Source organism: Mustelus asterias, chromosome 27 (genome assembly GCF_964213995.1).
Source record: "Mustelus asterias chromosome 27, sMusAst1.hap1.1, whole genome shotgun sequence".
Lineage (NCBI taxonomy): Eukaryota > Metazoa > Chordata > Chondrichthyes > Carcharhiniformes > Triakidae > Mustelus > Mustelus asterias.
Genome location: NC_135827.1, coordinates 6,838,900 through 6,859,456, shown reverse-complemented (window position 1 = coordinate 6,859,456; position 20,557 = coordinate 6,838,900). Strand labels below are relative to the sequence as shown.

Genomic DNA, 20,557 nt, shown 5'->3' with positions numbered 1-20,557 from the left:
GGAGTTTGCACATTCTCCTCGTGTCTGCGTGGGTTTCCTCCGGGTGCTCTGGTTTCCTCCCACAGTCCAAAGAAGTGCGGGTTAGGTTGATTGGCCATACTAAAATTGCCCCTTAGTGTCCTGGGATGCGTAGATTAGAGGGATTAGCGGGTAAAATATGTAGGGATATGGGGGTAGGGCCTGGGTGGGATTGTGGTCGGTGCAGACTCGATGGGCCGAATGGCCTCTTTCTGTACTGTAGGGTTTCTATGATATCTACTTAAACAACTTTTTGTGGTTCACAAGAGCCGTGTGTTGATGGGGTGAAGCTATTGGGTTGTATGAATATTCCTGGGTGATCTGTGGCTACGCTAATAGCTACTTGTGTACAGCCAATGACACCATGCATCTGTCTGAAGCCAGCTAGAGCTACAAACAAACATCTAATCGCTCTGACTGACGTCATCGGAGCAAAGTTGAGATAATTGCCTGACTTGGTGAAAAGTCCACCAGGTTTCTGGCTTGCATATTTATGAGACACCGGCTGCGAGATCCTGCAAATGTCTCTGGCAGACCTCTGGAAAGAACCAGAGGCAGAAAAGGTTGAGGGCGGTGGTAACTTTGAGTGGTAGAGCGGGGCCACCAGGACCATTTGGCAGAAGGTTTTGTTCCAGCAGGTTGTCCCCACCTGATAAAATCCTGATGCTGGTATTTTGGCATGTTGAGGAAGATTATCTGCTGCCTGTAGACCGTGTGTTGCAATGAAGTCCTCCTGCGAGCTGTACCTTTCTGCTCTTCTCTATCCTGTGGGGTGGCAAATCTGTGTGGAGCAGGCCAATACTGCTCCTACTGCTGATGCTGCTGCTAGTATTCTTCCTGCTGCTGGTGCTATTCCTGCTGTAGATCATCCTGGTCCTTCTGTGAGGTCTGATGTAAAATATCAGAAGTGGTACCCATGCAGATAACAGCTGCAAGTTGGAGATCAGACGTACAGACCTCCAAAGATGTGAAACTCTGCACTTTGTGTTGTGTGCAAAGTTTTTCGCACAACCAGGCAAGAAAGCAGCTGTGAGATGTCAGTGCTTATTGGCACATTTCCCTTTTGGCCAGCACAGCGACTGCTGTGTTCTTGCTTTTCTGTCACTTGTGAGTTTGAGGAAAGACAGGAAACTTTCGCTGTTAGACTCCCATAATCTTGTTAATATCACGCTTAATTGAGCGATTTAACATTGAAATTGGTGATCGCCACTCCCAAATGGTTGCTTATGTTCAGCCCAACACGCTGCGGCTAAATGCTTTGGGCTGGCTTCCTGATGCAGCATCACCCCCCCTCACACACAGATACACACACACACGCACACACACACACATGGCACCTTGTCGTCAGACTGTGACATGGCCACACTGGAACTTGTGGACACTACCTTGAGCAGCAGAATCAACACATTATGAGCTGCTTCCTTTGCTCTGATTTACTGAGCAACTGAGTACTGCTGCTCAGTTTGGCTAAAGCGGTAGATAGCCACAAGGGGAAGTCATGAAGAGGAATCCTCGGACATTGAGAGGAACACAGTTCAAGTGGCTTCCTGTGCTAGCAAATATTGTACTTCCCGACATCAGCAGCGAGAACATCCTCTTCAAAGAGCACCACCGGCTGACAGCTAATGGAGCACCAAGATAAATGCAAAATACTGCGGCTGCTGAAATCTGAAACAAAAACAGAAAAATGCTGGAAAATCTCAGCAGGTCTGACAGCACCTGTGGAGAGAGAATAGATCCAACGTTTTGAGTTTAGATGACCTTTCGTCAGAGCCAATGAAGCACTCCCATTTTCGAGAACCTTGAAAAAACCTAAACCCTTGTCTGAAATCCCAAGCTCCCTATTGGAACACAGTCCATACCCTCCAAGCTAATGACAGCCCCACTTCATGATGGTACGCCTCCTGCAAACATCACCAACCGTGACCTGGTAACCGACCCGAGTGGACAGGTCCCAGGTCCCAACCGTCCATGAAAAATCAGGGCAACCCTCAGCTGCTTGAGGACGGCACAAGGGGGTTGTGGCCACTTGCTCCACGCGTGGAACAAGAGGACCAGCCCAAATTGTGACAAGGGAGGCCGTCGCCCACATGCTGAACTCCTACCCTGAGAGATCGATTCCTGCTGGCATCATAACCATTCACACTGTGTCCACAGATGCCATTAAATGGATTGTGAACCTCGATATTGACTTATAACCACTTCCCCAGCCATACAAATGAAAAAAGTTCTGCTGGAATGTGGAACCTGCAGCAGTCTGATTGCTGTGCGATACCTGCAAGAATTCTCAATCTCACACACAGGATTCCCACCAAATACATGAAGCTGGTCAGGTGTCATATTGCTGTAGATGAAAGGACAGTCCGATACAGAAAGTGAACTGATGGCCGGAATTTTACCAGCCACGCCCGCCGCGATTCAGGGGGCGGGCGCGGTTCGGAGAACGGCTTTCTCCGTTGGCCTCGGGCGGGATTGTAAGAACCTCGGGAGGACATGCCGGTAAAATTCCGCCCAAAGTGTCTGTGATGGAATGAAGCAAAGTTATTGTGGAATTAGACAGTTTACTCAATGTTGGTATGTTTACTTCAGCCCCATCACTTTTCAATCAAACTATTTTCACGCTTCTGTATACGAGCACTATATTAAGCAGAAGGGCCGCAATTAATTTGGCGGGTGAAGGAGAAGGAGTAAGTGAAGCTGTGCAGTAGACCTGAATGGCATGTAAGATGGCAGGGGGGCCAATTAAAGGGTGGAGGGATGGGGAGGAAGATACTGTGGTTGGATCTGACAGGGGCCAGCTGTTCACTCCTCAGCACGTTACCACGGAGGTTATTAGTGACATTCCAGGAGCAAAGCACAATCTTGAATTCAGGAATTTCAGTTCATAAATTTATGAAATGAATAAATTTGAAAACAATATTCAGGAAAAAAACCACATAATTCTCAAATGACCTGTTGACACTTTCACTTCCTTGCAGCTGGGTAATTAATGAATAACATAACATACTTCTTGGGCAGCTGCTTTGAGTTTAGCATTTTTAACTCTTGAACTAAACCATGAAGTTTATTCTGAATGCTGAAGGCTAATTATGTTTGCCCTGCCTTCTTTCTTTTATCCAATTGCTTCTAATCCCTCCTCTTGCCTGCCTCTCTCTCTATTCTATTTTACTTGGCTTTTATATGGCCCTTTCACTGACATTATTTTACCTGTAACGTTTAGTTGCGAACAGGTTACTCCTCGCTCTTTGCCTCCCACACTTCATCTACTTTGGAAATAGGAGCAATATACCAAGCCTTCAGCTGCTAATGAGCTGAAAAAGTAACCATATCAGTTTGGGTGGCACTGCTGCCTCACAGCGCCAGGGACCTGAGTTCTATTCCAGCCTCAGGTGACAGTCTCTGTGGAATTTGCATATTCTTCCCGTGTCTGCGTGGGTTTCCTCCAGGTACTCGGGTTTCTTCCCACACTCCAAAGATGTGCAGGTTAGGTTAACTGGCCATGTTAAATCACCCCTTAGTGTCAGGGGGACTCGCAGGGTAAATACATGAGGTTACGGGGCTAGGTGCTGGGTGGGATTGTTGTCGGCGCAGGCTCAATGGGCCAAATGGCCTCCCCCTATGATTATTTTCAGTCAATCGAAGATCACAGATCTGAAAAGTCATGTCAAAACCATGGCCAAGCTAAATAAAGAGGACCTACCTGATATGGGCCACTAGAGAATTGCATAACATGAAGACAAAAAAAAATCAAGCTTGTTGTATTGTAGAGGTTAGATATTTAATGATCAGGTGATGTGGTATTTTAATAAGGTCGTGGCCAATTAAGAATCAGAGGTTGTATTCTCTGTGATCCTGCCTAAAATGTTGCGGGTTTGTGTACAGGGAACAAGGCAAATGCCTCCTGTCACCTCAGGGTCCCAACTTGGACTTCACTCCTCCTGGGACAGCCCAATCAGCATCCCCTATGTAAATTTCAGTGCTGAGGCATTTCCCTTCTGTCTGCCCATTATCACGGCTTCCTTTGTAGAAAGTGCCAGTAGGCATTGGATAATGGCCAGAGGTCAGTAAATGATCTCATCCAAGCCTACTCATCTTTCAAATAGGCTCCAATATATTTATCTGTGTCGATGCTGCTCTCTGCTGTCTCTGGGTTGAATTCTATTTGGCTTTTTGGCCCACCTGAGCAGTCCATTGAAAGCCACCTGCAGTCCACAGCAATCCTCCTCACTATCTACCACGTGGCCAGTTTTTGTGTCATCTACAAACTTCTTGATCATTTCCCTTCCATTTACATCCAAGTCATTAATATATATCACAAAAAATCAGGGAGAAACTAGTGAGCCCTGCGGACCCCAGCTGGGAACGGCCATCGGGTCACAAAAACATCCATCAACACTAGCCTTTGTTCCTTGCAACTGAGCCAATTTTGTATCCGGCTCGCTACATTCCCCTGGGCTTTTTTATAACCAGTCTGTCATGTTGCAACATGTTAAAAATCTGGCTAAATTCAAAAGCCCCTATCCAGGGTGAAATCAGAGGAGTTTCTTTCCAAATACGCGAAACCTACTATGGATGCATTTCCTTCAGGAAAACTTGTGTATTGATCTCCAGTTGGATGTTGTTTTAAATGAATTTAGCCTCATCCAAAGTTCCTTCACTGTCCATGCCGTGGATCTATCTTTGGCCGCTTCCTATTTCTCAGCTTCATGCTGCACCATAGTGACTTCATCCTAAAGTTCACCTTTACACTTTCCAAGTAGGCTGACGGCAACCAGCTCTACCTGACCACCATTTCTCTCCGATCCTCCACTGACTGCCCTATGTCCAGTACTGGATAGACAGCATTTAAATATTGGGAAGACTGAAGCCATTGTCTGGGATGACGAGATTAGCTCTCGACCACATCGTCATGTCATTGCCAAGACCACTTAGTTGCACCTCTGTGACACACCCTGACTTTGCCGCTGCTTCAACTCATCCATTGCTGAAACCCTTTGTCATCTCTAGACTTGACCCCTAGCCAACCTCCCATATACCATCCTTCAAAAGCATGAGATCATCCAAAGCTCTGCTGCCTGTGTCTTTATAGAATCCCTACAGTGTAGAAGGAGGCCATTTGGCCCATCAGGTCTGCACCGACAGCAATCCCACCCAGGCCCTATCCCCGTAATCCCACACATTTACCCTGCTAATCCCCCTGACCATAAGGAGCAATTTAGCATTGGCCAATCAACCTAACCTGCACAACTTTAGAGTGTGGGAGGAAACCGGAGCACCCGGAGGAAACCCACACAATGACACAGGGAGAATGTGCAAACTCCACACAGACAGTGACCCGAGGCTGGAATTGAACCTGGGTCCCTGGCACTGTGAGGCAGCAGCACTAACCACTGTGCCATTCCCCCACTGCCAAGTATTTTTCTAGCCACTGGAGACTTCCCCCAAACCCCACTAGTGTAAGAGTTACCAGTGGTCCATAGTGTCATCCCCAAGTTTGCTGACCTGCATTGGCTCCCAGTCAAGCACACCTTGATTTTAAAATTCTCATCTTGTTTCAAGAACCTTCATGGCTCTCCCCTTCCTCCTCCCAACTCTAATTTCCTCCATCTCACAATCTCTGGGAAATCGGAGCTCATCTAATTCTGGACTCTTGGGCATCTCAGATTTTAATTGCTCCACAATTGGTGGCCATACCTTCTGCTGCCTGGGCCCTAAGTTCAGGAATTCCCTCCCTGAACCTTTCTGACTCTCCACCTCTCTTTCTTCCTTTAAGACACACACTTAAACCTCCCTCATCGGCCAAGCTTTTGACCATCTGTCATAGTATGGACTTGGAGTCTAATTTTGATTTATAATAATCCTGTGAAGCCCCCTGGGATGTTTTATTCTGTGAAAGGCCAATTATAATGAATATTATTGTAGTTGTGTTGTTCAGTTTCTTGAGTGTTGTTGTATCTGATTTGACTTATGTGGAGAGACTTTGGAAGTGAGCCACTCACTGCTAATGACATTTATACTGCTGACCCATTGAGTATCTGGATAATGGAGGTATATTCAATGGGACTGCCATTAAATATCAAGGAGAATTAGTTATGTCTGTGACATCTTGGTCAATTACACAACCCGTCCACCTTTACAGTATAAATCTCATCCTACTTTGTTTACCTTTAACTTTGACGAAGGGTCACCCAAACTCGAAGGATGATCTCATGCTATTGAAGGATGGTATATGGGAGATTGGCTAGGGGTCAAGTCTAGAGATAGTTACCCTCTTGTTGGAAATGGTCATTAACTGCCACTTGTGTAGTGCAAATGTTGCTTGCACCTATCAGTTCAAGTCCAGATGTTGTCCAGATTTTGTTACATCTGGGCATAGACTGCTTCATTATCAGGGGATAATGTGCAATACACAGCCCTGCTCCAGACCTTATGCTGGAGAGAACGCCATTGACAAACCTATTGAGACCAGGAAGCTGGCCTGATGAATTGTGTCGTAATGTCATGGGGCTGAAGGTAATTGGTTTCAACCTCTTCCTTCATGCTAAGTATTTTTCCAGCCACTGGTGGCTTCCCCCAAGCCCCACTAACGTAAGAGTTCCTAATTGTCCATAGTGTCATTTACTGCTTTGTTGTCAAGGACAGTCATGCTCCAACTCCAGAATTCAACCCTTCTGTCTTTGTCAGGCTGAAGTCTGATGACTTGGAGCAGGCTGATGGGGTAGTAACTTGCCATGTTGGGTTTTATAGATACAGGATTTATTATTGAATGCCAACAGCACTGAAGAAGGCTGTTCAGCTCATTGAGTCCATGCTGGCTCTCTGCAAGAGCAATTTAGTTAATCCCACTCCCTCACCCTTTCCCCATAGACCCAAAATTTGGCACAGTGTCTAGCACTGCTGCTTCACAGCGCCATGGACCCAGGTTCGATTCCTGGCTTGGTTCACTGTCTGTGTGGAGTCTGCACGTTCGCCCTGTGCCTGCGTGGGTTTCCTCCGGGTGCTCCGGTTTCCTCCCACAGTTCAAAAGACGTGCTGGTTAGTTGCTTTGGCCATGTTAAATTCTCCCTCAGTGTACCCAAACAGGCGCTGGAGTGTGGCGACTAGGGGATTTTCACAGTAACTTCATTGCAGTGTTAATGTAAGCCTGCTTGTGACTAATTAATAAACTTTACTAATTTTTTTTCCTTTAGACAATTACCCAATTCTCTTTTGAAAGCCACTATTGAATCTGCGTCAACCGCTCTTTTCAGGCATTGCATTCTAGATGGTAATCATTCGCTGTGTAAAACACATTTTTCTTCATGTCACCTTTGGATCTTTCCTTGACTCTTCTGACAATGGGAACGGTTTCTTTCCACCTACCCCGCTCATTATTTTGAACACTTCTACCAAACTTCCTCTCAGTCTTTTCTTTAAAGAGAACAACCCTAGCTTCTCCAATCTATCCACGTAATGGTGAAGTCCCTCATCTCTGGAACCATTCTCATAAATGTTTTCTGCCCCCCCCCTCTTTAAAGCCTTCACATCCTTCTATCCCAGATTGTTCACAATACTCCAGTTGAGGCCTTGCCAGCGTTTCACATGTTTCATCATGATTTCCTTGCATTTGTCCTCTGCCTCTGTTTATAGCGCAAAGAATCCAAATGCCTTTTTTTAGCCACTTTCTCAAACTGCCCAGCTACCTGTCCGCCTTCAGTTATTCATACACATTCAGGGAAGACGATGCTGTTGTGGCAGATCACTGAACCAGCAATCCAGAGGCCCAGACTAATCGTCTGGAGGCATGGATTCAAATTCCATAATGGCAGTTGGTGAGCTCTGCTAAAGGAGCATCCGGAACGTTGGCTCTGGTCTCTCTCTACAGATGCTGTCAGACTTGCTGAGATTCTCCAGCATGTTCTGTTTTTGTTTCACATTCCAGCATTCACAGTATTTTGCTTTTAGTTACTACCCAGGTCCATACATCTAGAAGACTTTTGGATTCCCATTCCTGCCAGCTCATATTCTGTCTTTGCCTCACTTTCTTTTAAACTTCCTCTCTAAATTTTCTACATTCAGCTTGGCTCTGACTTCAGTTATCAACCTGGCATCTGTCATATGTACCCCAGTTCTGCTTCATCTTACCACCCAACTCTTTTGTTATCCAGAGCACTCCAGCTCGTTTGCCCTACTTTTCTCTCTTGTGTAAATGTACCTAGATTGTATCTAAACCATCTCAGCTTTAAAAACAGCTCCATGTTCAATTACAGTTTTTCCTGACAAGCTTTGATTCTATTTTACCCAGGACAGATCTGTCCTCGACCCAGTGGAATTGAAAATGGAAATGTTTCTGGTGCCTCCTCCACCAGTTATTTGTTTAATTGTCCACCAATATTTACAACTGAATATTAAGTTTAAGTTTATTTATTAGTGTCACAAGTAGGCTTACATTACCATTGCAATGAAGTTACTGTGAAAATCCCTGAGTCGCCACACTCCGGCGCCTGTTCGGGTTACACTGAGGCAGAATTTAGCACGGCCAATGCACCCTAACCAGCATGTCTTTCGGACTGTGGGAGGAAACCGGAGCATCCGAAGGAAACCCACGCAGACACGGGGAGAACGTGCAGACTCCGCACAGACAGTGACCCAAGCCGGGAATTGAACCTGGGTCCTTGGCGCTGTGAGGCAGCAATGCTAACCACTGTGCCACCATGCCGCCTATTGCAAGACTTTGATTTTATCCGTTGATTGTGGGATCGCTTAACTATGTCTATAGTATGTTGTTTGCGCTGTTAGCAGGCATGTAGTGCTGTGTGTAACTTCACCAGGTTGGCATCTCATTTTTAGGTCCACCTAATGTTGCCCCTGGAATGGTCTGTACATTCTTTGTGGAGCCAGTGTTGGTTACCTGGCACAATGGTGATGGAGGAGTGAGGGATGTGCAGGCCATTAAGTGAGAGATTGTGAACGTATACAATTCTGCTGCTGGTGACCTAGCTGCTGATTCCTGGTTTTGATCTTCTGGGTCTATTCCGGATGTAGCTTGTTTAGCGCAACACTGATTATGAACCTGCAGACATGAGATAACTGATTTCTATCACGCTGTGTTATTCAAAACCAGTGCTTCCTCCACAATGATGAAGGACACCATGCCTGAAATGCCACAACCTGCTTTATCTCTTTGCAGATGCTGACTGCCCTGCTGTCTATTTTCAGCATTTTATGGACTCATTTCTGATTGCAGTTTTATTTTTAGCTGCTTAATCTGTAAAGGATGATCTTTTTGGTCACCAGTTTCAATTATAACTGATTTGGTTTTCATGGGATTGCAGCCAGGAAGTAGTTGAGAAACATAATGATTTCGTATTTTTAAATGTTGGCTGCATTTCTCGTAAGTACTGTGACTCTAAGGCTAGGAATTCGCCAGCAAGTAACTCTCAAAGAACAAAGAAAATTACAGCACAAGAACAGGCCCTTCGGCCCTCCAAGCCTGCACCGACCAATCTACCCAACTGAACTAAAACCCCCTACCCTTCTGGGGACCATATCCCTCTATTCCCATCCTATTCATGTATTTGTCAAGACGCCCCTTAAAAGTCACTATCGTATCTGCTTCCACTACCTCCCCCGGCAACGAGTTCCAGGCACCCACTACTCTCTGTGTAAAAACTCTGCCTCGTACATCTCCTTTAAACCTTTCCCCCCGCACCTTAAACCTGTGCCCCCGAGTAATTGACCCCTCCACCCTGGGAAAAAGCTTCTGACTATCCACTCTGTCCATACCTTTCATGGTCTTGGAGACTTCTATCAGGTCACCCTTCAACCCCCGTCGTTCCAGTGAGAACAAACCAAGTTTCTCCAACCTCTCCTCAGCTGATGCCCTCCATACCAGGCAACATCCTGGTAAATCTTTTCTGTACCCTCTCCAAAACCTCCACATCCTTCTGGTAGTGTGGCGACCAGAATTGAACACTATATTCCAAGTGTGGCCTAACTAAGTACTGTTCTATAAAGCTGCAACATGGCTTGCCAATTTTTAAACTCAATGCCCTGGCCGATGAAGGCAAGCATGCTGTATGCCTTCTTGACTACCTTCTTCACCTGCATTGCCACTTTCAGTGACCTGTGTACCTGTACACCCAGATCCCTTTGCCTATCAATACTATGAAGGGTTCTGCCATTTACTGTATATCTCCTATTTGGGGTCGACCTTCCAAAATTTGTCCGGATTAAACTCCATCTGCCACCTCTCCGCCCAAGTCTCCAACTAATCTGTATCCTCTGATGGTCCTCATCGCTATCTGCAAAATCTCCTCCTGACTCCACAAATTCTGACTGCCTCCTAGAAGGCACAATACAGGAGTGAGCTGGAATTCTCTCCAGTTGCCTGAGTGAGCAACACTGAAGAAGAGATGGTGTTGGGACAGATAATGGTGTAGTGGTATTGTCACTGGACTAGTAATTCAGAGACCCAGGCTAATGCTCTGAGGACATAGGTTCAAATCCCACCATGGCAGCTTGTGGTATTTAAATTCAAATAATCAAAAACATCTGGAATTGAAAGCTAGACTCTGCAACAGTGACAATGAAACTATCTTTGAATGTTGTTTAAAAATCCTGTGGTTCACTAAGGAAGAAAATCTGCCGTCCTTACCTGGTCTGGCCTACATGTGACTCAGATTCACAGCAATGCAATTGACTCTTAACTGCCCTCTGAAATGGCCTCGCAAGCCGCTCAGTTCAAGGGAATTAGGGATGGGCAACAAATGCTAGTCTTGCCACATCCCATCAAAGAATGAAAACAAAATCCTGGACAAAGCAGCTCATTTATTGGCACCCCATCCACCCTAAAACATTCACTTTGTCCACCGCAGCACACTGTGTACCATCCACAAGATGAGCTGCAGCAACTTGCCGAGACTTCTTCAACAGCACTTTCCAAACCTGCAATCTCTGCCACCTAGAGTAACTAGGGCAGCAGGTAAAGGGGAACACCTCCACCTTCATTTTGGAGCTCAGTGACACACTATCTGATTGGGAAATTGATTGCTATTCCTTTACTGTTGTGGGTCAAAAACTTGAAAGTTCTTTCCAAACAGCACCGCGGGTGTATCTGCAAAGAACAGGAACAAGTCCTTCGGCCCTCCAAGCCTACGCCGATCACGTTTACCTATCTAGACCAACCGCTTATATCCCTCTATTCCCCGTTTGTTCATATGTCTATCAAGATGGGCTGAAAAAATGGCAAATGGAATTTGACGCAGACAAGTGTGAGATATTGCACTTTGGAAGGACAAACCAAAGTAGAACGTACAGGGTAAATGGTAGGACTCTGAAGAGTGCAGTTGAACAGAGGGATCTGGGAATACAGGTACAGAATTCCTTAAAAGTGACGTCACAGGTGGATAGGGTCGTAAAGAGTGCCTTTGGTACATTGGCCTTTATAAATTGGAGTATCGAATATAAAAGTTGGAGTGTTATGGTAAGGTTATATAAGGCATTGGTGAGGCCGAATTTAGAGTATTGTGTACAGTTTTAGTCACCTAGTTACAGGAAGGATGTAAATAAGGTTGAAAGAGTGCAGAGAAGGTTCACAAGAATGTTGCCGGGACTTGAGAAGCTGAGTTACAGAGAGAGATTGAATAGATTGGGACTTTATTCCCTGGAGCGTAGAAGAATGAGGGGAGATTTGATAGAGGTGTATAAGATTTTGATGGGTATAGATAGAGTGAATGCAAGCAGGCTTTTTCCACTGAGGCTAGGGGAGAAAAAAACCAGAGGGCATGGGTTAAGGGTGAAAGGAGAAAAGTTTAAAGGGAATATTAGGGGGGCTTCTTCACGCAGAGAGTGGTGGGAGTGTGGAATGAGCTGCCGGATAAAGTGGTAAATGCGGGGTCATTTTTAACATTTAAGAAAAACTTGGACAGGTACATGGATGAGAGGGGTGTGGAGGGATATGGTCCAAGTGCAGGTCAGTGGGACTAAGCAAAGAATGGTTCGGCACAGACAAGAAGGGCCAAAAGGCCTGTTTCTGAGCTGTAATTTTCTATGGTTCTAAGATAAGTCTTAAATGTGGCTAATGTAACTGCCTCAACCACCTCACTTGGCAGTGCATTCCAGGCCCCCACCGCCCTCTGTGTAAAAGAAACTTTCCCCGCACATCTCCACTGAACCTTTCCCCCCTTATCTTGAACTTGTGCCCCTTTGTAATTGTCATTTCTGCCCTGGGAAAAAGGTTCCAACTGTTCACCCTATCTATACCTCAGAATTTTATAAAATTCTATCAGGTCACCCCTCAGCCTCCACTGCATGGACTGCAACGGTTCAAGAGGACAACACCATCTTCTCAAAGGCAATTAGGGATGGGCAATAACTTTACATCTCATGATTGAATTTTTAAAATGGACATCATGAGATGCAAACAAAGTGAGGCCAGCACAAATCAAGTGGCTACAACCCTACAACAATTTAATAAGACTCATGCTCCAGGCTTTAGAAACGAATCAGCAGCAAAAATTAAAACCACCCCTATCAAAAGGTGGGTTTTTTTTCTGGGGGGGCGGGGGAGAGAATAAATGTTGGAGCTTTTAAGTTGCAGGCAGACCACCTTTAGTCATTCGCTGTTTGATGAGTGATTAATAATGATCAATTGTTTCATTGGTCAATGAAATGGTGATAGAAAGGCATAAGTTGACGGTCTTAAAGCAATTCAGATGGAAGATGGATGAAGTTTCTTAACGTGAAGGGTAGTTCAAACATGAAAACTCCTACCACAGATTATTGAATGCACATTTCTTTTGAAAAGGAATGAGTTAATCAGAAACAGCAGAAGAGGGAAATAAGACTAGGTGGGGATATTAAAAGGCACATGGAGCAAAGAAGAAAGAGAAATTAGACTAGCTGGGATACAAAAGGGTGTGGGAGGAGAATATGACTGAGTTTAGATCACCTGAGATATGGGGAGTGAGCAGGAAAGGGGCTAGATTAAGAAGCACATCAGAATTAAAAACATCGTCTTGCTGAATCAAATGACCTGTTTCCGTGCTGTATCAATCATTCTAGCACAGCCATTGTATTCTGGACAAGCAGATACTGCCGTGTGATCAATAGAGTTTAACGTTGGTCTTTTCTGTACCTCCTAGTTCTATGAAATTGTTGCAGGCTTGAGGGCAGAATTTAATGCCCTCCCATCGAGTTTGGTGGTGGGGCTGCGCGTGGACCCCACTGCTTCCTTACCTCTGGCCCGATGAAGCCCGGAACAGGAAGGCTTGTGGAAGGTCTTCCCCACCTCAATTCATGCTCACTTAAGGGCCTTACCACACTGCCGCTGGTACTTGTCAAGTGGTGGGCGGGGCGCTGTTCGTGCTGATCGAACAAGCGTAACATAGGAAACAACAATAGATGATGTCCAGGATTTCTTTTTAAAACTTCATTATTTCTAAGATAAAGTGTTCATTCCTTCACAGAGATAAAGACCACTGTGGTATATCCAGCTACAGAGAAACACATCAAGAAGTATCTGAAGCAAGAAATGTATCTCATTACCGAAACAGCAGATGACTACAAAACCATCACCAGCCCTTACCTTCAGTCTCAAGCCCTTAGTCTTCAGGTATTGTGCACTTCAATTTATTCCCCTTTCCACTCTTTTCTTTTTGGTGGGGGGAGGCTCTCTAAGAGGTGAGTATACAGGCAGGTTTTCTTCCTATCTTGACTACATTCCCTCTCCCTTTGTCCAGTCTTCCCCAATTACATTCACAATTCCTCTGATGCCCTATGTCAATCAACAGTTTCCAGTTTCCTGGCCCTAACTGCCTCCTCTTCAGTCTGGATGTCCAATCCCTCTACACCCTCCATCCCTCACCAGGAGGGTCTGAGCACCCACCGGCTCCTTGAGTAAAGACCTGAACGATCCCCATTCACCATCACTCTCCTCTGTCTGAGCTTATTCTCTCATTGAACAATTTCTCCTTTGACTTCTCTCACTTCCTGCAAATAAAAGGTGTGGCTATGGGTACCCTTCGGGCCCAGTTATGTCAGTCATTTTGTGGGACATTCCTTGTTCCAGTCCTACTCGGGTCCGCTCCTACAATTATTTTTTTGTTACATTGATGACTCTATTGGTGCCACTTCAAGCTCTTATCTGGACCTGGAAAAATGTATTGATTTTGCTTCTGATTTCTACCCCCTCCCTCCCCTTCACATGATCCATTTCCAACACTTCCCGCCATAATTCATATGTTCGTATGCCTCAATGAAACCTTTATCCAGGCCTTTGACACTGCTGAACTCAACTACTCCAGAGGTCGTTGATCTGATGTCTAACCTGCTGAGTATTTCCATCACTTGCTGTTCTATTTCAGATTTCCAATTTACTGTTTTACTTTCAATTATTCGAATGTTTGCCTGGCCAAGCCTCACATCTTTCACCCCCTATGATAATTAGCTAATCCAAAACACAGCTGCCTGTATCTTTCATTGCATCAAGCTGCATTCAGACATGGTCCCTATTCTCGTCCTGGTCCCTGTGCTGGGGCACCGTGGTGGCACAGTGGTTAGTGCTGCTGCCTCACAGCACCAGGGGACCCGGGTTCGATTCCCAACTTCGGTCACTGTCTGTGTGGAGTTCGCACGTTCTCCCCATGTCTGCATTGGGTTTCCTCCGGGTGCTCCGGTTTCCTCCCACACAAATAAACTTTAAACTATTCTCGCTGATCTACCTTGGCTTTAGCTGCCCCAACACGTTGAGTTTAAAATTCTCATCTTCATGTTTAAATTGCTTCATGACCTTGTCCTTGCCTATCTCCATAACCTCCTCCAACTCTCTGTCACCCCTAACCCCGTTCACCCCGCCATTGGCGTCCAATGTGTTCAGCCAACTTGCCTCCATATTCTAGAATTTCCTCCATAACAGCTTCTGCCTTTTAACCACTTTCCTTAAAACCCACTTTATTGATAATGTTTAGTTGAGCTTCCTACATTCCATTCTTTGCTTTTTGCCTCTAGTTATTTTTCATTGTGTCATTGAGAGTGCCCTGGGATGTATTTTAAATGGTAAAGACTATAATAATGTGATAAATGTGAGGTTATCCACATTTAATGATAGGAAGACAGATTATTACTTAAATTAGTGTAAATTGAGAGAGGTGGATACTCAGCGAGATCTTTGTGTCCTGGTGCACCAGTCGCTGAAAGTAAGTGCGCAGGTACAGCAGACAGTAAAGAAGGCAAATGGTATGTTGGCCTTCATAGCGAGAGGATTTGAGTGTAGGGATAGGGATGTTTTGCTGCACCGTGGTTAGCACTGCTGCCTCGTAGCTCAAAGGACCCGGGTTTGATTCCCGGCTTGGGTCACTGTGTGGGGTCTGCACGTTCTTCCCGTAACTGCGTGGTGCTCTGGTTTTCTCCCACAGTTCGAAAGACGTGCTGGTTAGGTGCATTGGCCATGCTAAATTCTCCCTCCGTGTACTCAACAGGTGCTGGAGTGTGGTGACTAGAGGATTTTCACAGTAACTTCATTACAGTGTTAATGTGAGCCTATTTGTGACACTGATAAATAAACTGAAAACTAAAAATAGGGCGTTGGTGAGGCCACACCTGGAGTATTGTGTGTAGTTTTGGTGTCCTTATCTGAGGAAGGATGTCCTTGCTATAGAAGGAGTCCAGCGAAGGTTTACCCGGCTGATTCCTGGGATGGCAGGTCTGTCATATGAGGAGAGACTAAGTCGGTTGGGAGGATATTCACTGGAGTTTAGAAGAGCGAGAGGGGATCTCATAGAAACTTATAAAATTCTAAAAGGGTTCGACAGGGTAGATTCAGAAAGAATGTTCCCAATGGTACAGGAATCCAGAACTAGGGGTCATTGTTTGAGGATAATGGGTAAACCTTTTAGAACAGAGGTGAGGAGAAATTTCTTTGCCCAGTGGGTGGTGAATGTGTTGAATTCACTACCACAGAAAGTCGTTGAAGCTAAAATTTCTGATTTCCAGAAGAAATTAGATATAGTTCTTGGGGTTAAAGGGATCAAGGGCTATGGTGGGGGGGGCGGGGGGGGAAGGGGGATCAGGATATTGAATTTGATGATCAGTCTTAGTCAAAATGAATGGCGGAGCAGGTTTGACACGGTGGCACAGTGGTTAGCACTGCTGCTTCACAGCACCAGGAATCTGGGTTCGATTCCTGGCTTGGGTCACTGTCTATGTGGAGTCTGCACGTTCTCCCCATGTCTGCATGCATTTCCTCCGGGTGCTCTGGTTTCCTCCCATAGTCTAAAGATGTGTGGGTTATGTTGATTGGCCATGTTAAATTGACCCTAATTTGGGGAGGTTAGCAGGATAAATATGTGGGGCTATAGGGATAGGGTAGATTTGTTGTCAGTGCAGGCTCGATGGGCCGAATGGCCGACTCCTGCTTCTGTTCTGTAGGGATTCTGTGAAGGGCCGAATGGCCGACTCCTGCTTCTGTTCTGTAGGGATTCTGTGAAGGGCCGAATGGCCGACTCCTGCTTCTAGCTTCTATGTAAATACAAGTTGTTGTTGATAAGCTAGAAGGGTTTTATGATAATCCAATAGTTTCATGATCACCATTATTGCATTTTTAATTCCACATACTCCTCTTCAGTTGCAGAATTTATTTAATTAACTGAATTTAAGTTCCCAGCTGGTGTGGTGGAATTTGAGCTCATAACTCCAGATGTTAGTCCAGGCCACGGAAATACCTAGTTACATAACCACCGCCTCTGCTGTGTGTGAGCATGTTGTATGTATGTTGTGTTGATTTACAGAAATTATTTCTGTTAGGGTTGCCGAGGATATCAAAGCTTTGGACCCTAGCCACGCTGTAGTCCAATTTGGCAACAGCATGAGGTTGAAACAGAATCTCCTTTGAAATTACTGCTTTAAATGATTCCAGCACTAATCTGTCACATGGTGATAATTTTTCAGCAGTTTCATCAGTTGCTATAAAATTATACATTCTTGCCCCTATCTTTCCCCATCATTTTCTTCCCACTTATCTTGGAAGATCTGACTCAGAATGGATTATAGTGCCAGGATAATCTGCAACTCTCCGGGCTGCTTTCACAAACAAATATTCTTTACCGTATGCAGTTTGCCAGTGAATATTGGCAGGAGACTAGACTTTTTAAAAAAGATTTATTTTCAGGATGTAATTCCAAGTGTCCAGCGACACTGAAGGAATGGAAGTGTATGTCCAAGTCAGGATAGTGGGTGTCTTAAAAAGCAACTTGAAGGTGATGGTGCCCCATGACCTTGCTGCTCTTCTCTACCTGGGTGGCACTAAGGGCGTGATCTTACCAGCTGTTCATGCACGCTCCTACTGACGCGAGGTCGGAGAATTTGGCACGCAGTCAAATCACCGTTCGCTGCAGCGGGATGGGAAAATTCTGCCGGCGTGAAAGGTAACAAGATTCCGGCCTAAGAACAAAGAAAATTACAGCACAGGAACAGGCCCTTCGACCGTCCAAGCCTGCACCGACCATGCTGTCCAACTGGACTAAAACTCCCTATCCTTCCAGGGACCATATCCCTCCATTCCCATCCTATTCATGTATTTATCAAGATGCCCTTAAAGTCATTATCATATCTGCTTCCACTGCCCCTCCCGGCAGCGAGTTCCAGGCATCCACCACCCTCTGTGTAAAAAAGACTTGCCTCGTACATCTCCTTTAAACTTGCCCCTTGCACCTTAAACCTATACCCCCTAGTAATCGACTCTTTCGCCAAAAGAGAAAATGCTGGAAAATCTCAGCAGGTCTGGCTGCATCTGTAAGGAGAGAAAAGAGCTGACGTTTCGAGTCCAGGTGACACTTTGTCAAAGCTCCAGCTTTGACAAAGCAGCATTTTCTCTTTTGGCTTCAGATTCCGGCATCCGCAGTAATTTGCTTTTAGTTGACTCTTCCACCCTGGAGAAAGCTTCTGACTATCCACTCTGTCCATGCCCCTCATCATCTTGTGGATTTCTATCAGGTCGCCCCTCAACCTCCGTCGTTCCAGCAAGAAGAAACCAAGTTTCTCCAACCTCTCCTCATAGCCAATGCTTTCCAATCCAGGCAACATCCTGGTACATCGTTTCTGTACTTGGCAGAGCTGTCGAAGAGTAAGCTTTTGATTTGCTGCAGTGAGTCTACATGTGCGGGAAGCGGATGGTGAAGTTCAGTGACAGGGATGCTGACCGGGCAAAGTGCTGTGTCCTGGGTGGTGCTGAACGTCAGTGTTTTACAGCAGCAGCAGTCATCCGGGCAAGTGATAAATATTCCCTATGATTTTCGACTTGTAAATGACGGAGAGACCTTGGAACCTGTCATGCCCTTCTAATCAGTGCTGGCACAGTTGGTTCAGTTCAGGATGTTGTTGTGGGGAGTTCTGATGTTGCAGACACTATTGAACGTTCAGGTGAGGTGGTTTGGACCTTTTCGTGTTCGATGTGAATGTTTGCATTTGAGTTACTTGTCGTCTGTGACCTGAAGCCTGGATTTTTGTCCAGTTCTTTTTGTAGGCTGACCTGGACAATATTCAGGCTTCAGATCACAAACAACAAGTAACGCAAGTGCAAGACATTATCAGCAGGCTTGTAAATGGAGACGAACACTGTAAAATTATTGGTGAAGCATCCCCTCTCTAATCTTATGATGGAGAGTAAGATCTGATGCTGCTGAAGATGATTTCATCACGGACACTGTCCTGAGGAACTCTTGCAAGTGGGTTTACTCAGCGAGATCTTTGTGTCCTGGTGCACAGTCGCTGAAAGTAAGCCGGCAGGTACAGCAGACAGTAAAGAAGGCAAATGGTATGTTGGCCTTCATAGCGAGAGGATTTGAGTGTAGGGATAGGGATGTTTTGCTGCACCGTGGTTAGCACTGCTGCCTCGTAGCTCAAAGGACCCGGGTTTGATTCCCGCTTGGGTCACTGTGTGGGGTCTGCACGTTCTTCCCGTAACTGCGTGGTGCTCTGGTTTTCTCCCACAGTCCGAAAGACGTGCTGGTTAGGTGCATTGGCCATGCTAAATTCTCCCTCCGTGTACTCAACAGGTGTTGGAGTGTGGTGACTAGAGGATTTTCATAGAATCATAGAAACCCTACAGTGCAGAAGGAGGCCATTCGGCCCATCGAGTCTGCACCGACCACAATCCCACCCAGGCCCTACCCCCACATATTTATCCGCTAATCCCTCTAACTACGCATCTCAGGGACAATTTTAACCTGGCCAATCAACCTAACCCGCACATCTTTGACTGTGGGAGGAAACCGGAGCACCCGGAGGAAACCACGCAGACACGAGGAGAATGTGCAAACTCCACACAGACAGTGACCCGAGCCGGGAATCGAACCCGGGACCCTGGAGCTGTGAAGCAGCAGTGCTAACCACTGTGCTACCGTGCCGCCCTAACCACTGTGCTACCGTGCTGCCTTTTCACAGTAACTTCATTACAGTGTTAATGTGAGCCTATTTATGACACTGATAAATAAACTGAAAACTAAAAATAGGGCGTTGGTGAGGCCGCACCTGATAAACCCCCCCCCCCCCCCCCCCCCCCCCCCCCGGGGCCAGGGCAGTTACTCTCACTTCTCCCCTTGCTTTGTCCTCTTTTATTCATGGAGAGCGGCCATCCATCCACATTCAATTTTCACTTAATGTTCTGGGAAAGAGGGATCGCTGATTGTGGATAAGAAAGAGATTTGGACAGCATTGCAGAATGTGCAGTGACGGCCTCAGCAGGTCAGGGACTGAAGCTGTGACCTTCCTGATCTGGAAAGCATTTAATCTATTTCCTATTCTGCGAAATGAAGACTCTAATTTAGATCTAAATCACTGTGTGTGGGGGATGATGAAGAGAGTTAGCATTGTGCTTTTACTTTAGAAGATGATGTATTATTGCTTCCACAATAGCTTCAGAGATTGAAATGATAGAGTGATTTGGCCCATTGTGTCCATGTCAGCTGTCTGGAAGAACAACTCAGCAACTCATGCTCCTTTCCTTTCTAACCAATAGTTCTGTAAATCTTTTCTGTTCAGGTAATTATCCAATTCCTTTCCTGAAAGCCAAGATTGAAGCTGCCTCCAACGCATTCTCAAGCAGCTCATTCCAGATCCTAACCAGTTGCTGTGTTAAAAAAAACGTTTTTCTTCATGTTTCCTCTGTTTTGTGTTGTCAAAACCACCTTAAATCAGCATCCTCTTGATCCTGTTCACTTTGTGAGCAGTAGGAGGAGAGTAAATCAAGTCACATATCACAACTAATTTCCATTTAAAAATGGCCTGTGTCTTGAGCTGTCAAATGGGATACGTAGCCCCCCCCCCCCCCAACACAAGGGGTGGAGGGAGCATGTGATCAGGGGGAGGAGATCCAGGATGGGCCCTGTTGCCCCCTCATCTCATTAATGCTCATTTGAGGGTCTCATCCTGCTGTTGCTGGTGTTTTACTGGCGACAAGTTGGGACTTGTCTTGTGGGAGACCATCAAGGAAACCCTGTTGAGTTTGTTTGCGGCATGGGGAGTGTTCCTCATCCTTGGGCATCAGTGCCTGACTGAGGAACCC

The 20,557-nt window shown here is 45.8% G+C and overlaps 1 protein-coding gene across 2 annotated transcripts in view; it reads left to right on the top strand.

The window, feature by feature from the left end:
- Positions 1 to 20,557, top strand: part of dcps (decapping enzyme, scavenger) — a 70,419-nt gene that overhangs the window by 40,453 nt on the left and 9,409 nt on the right. For both annotated transcript variants that reach the window (XM_078198818.1, XM_078198819.1), the window contains exon 3: positions 13,467 to 13,612. In XM_078198818.1, coding sequence (XP_078054944.1) covers positions 13,467 to 13,612 — 146 coding nt within the window. The remainder of the gene's footprint in view (positions 1 to 13,466; positions 13,613 to 20,557) is intronic.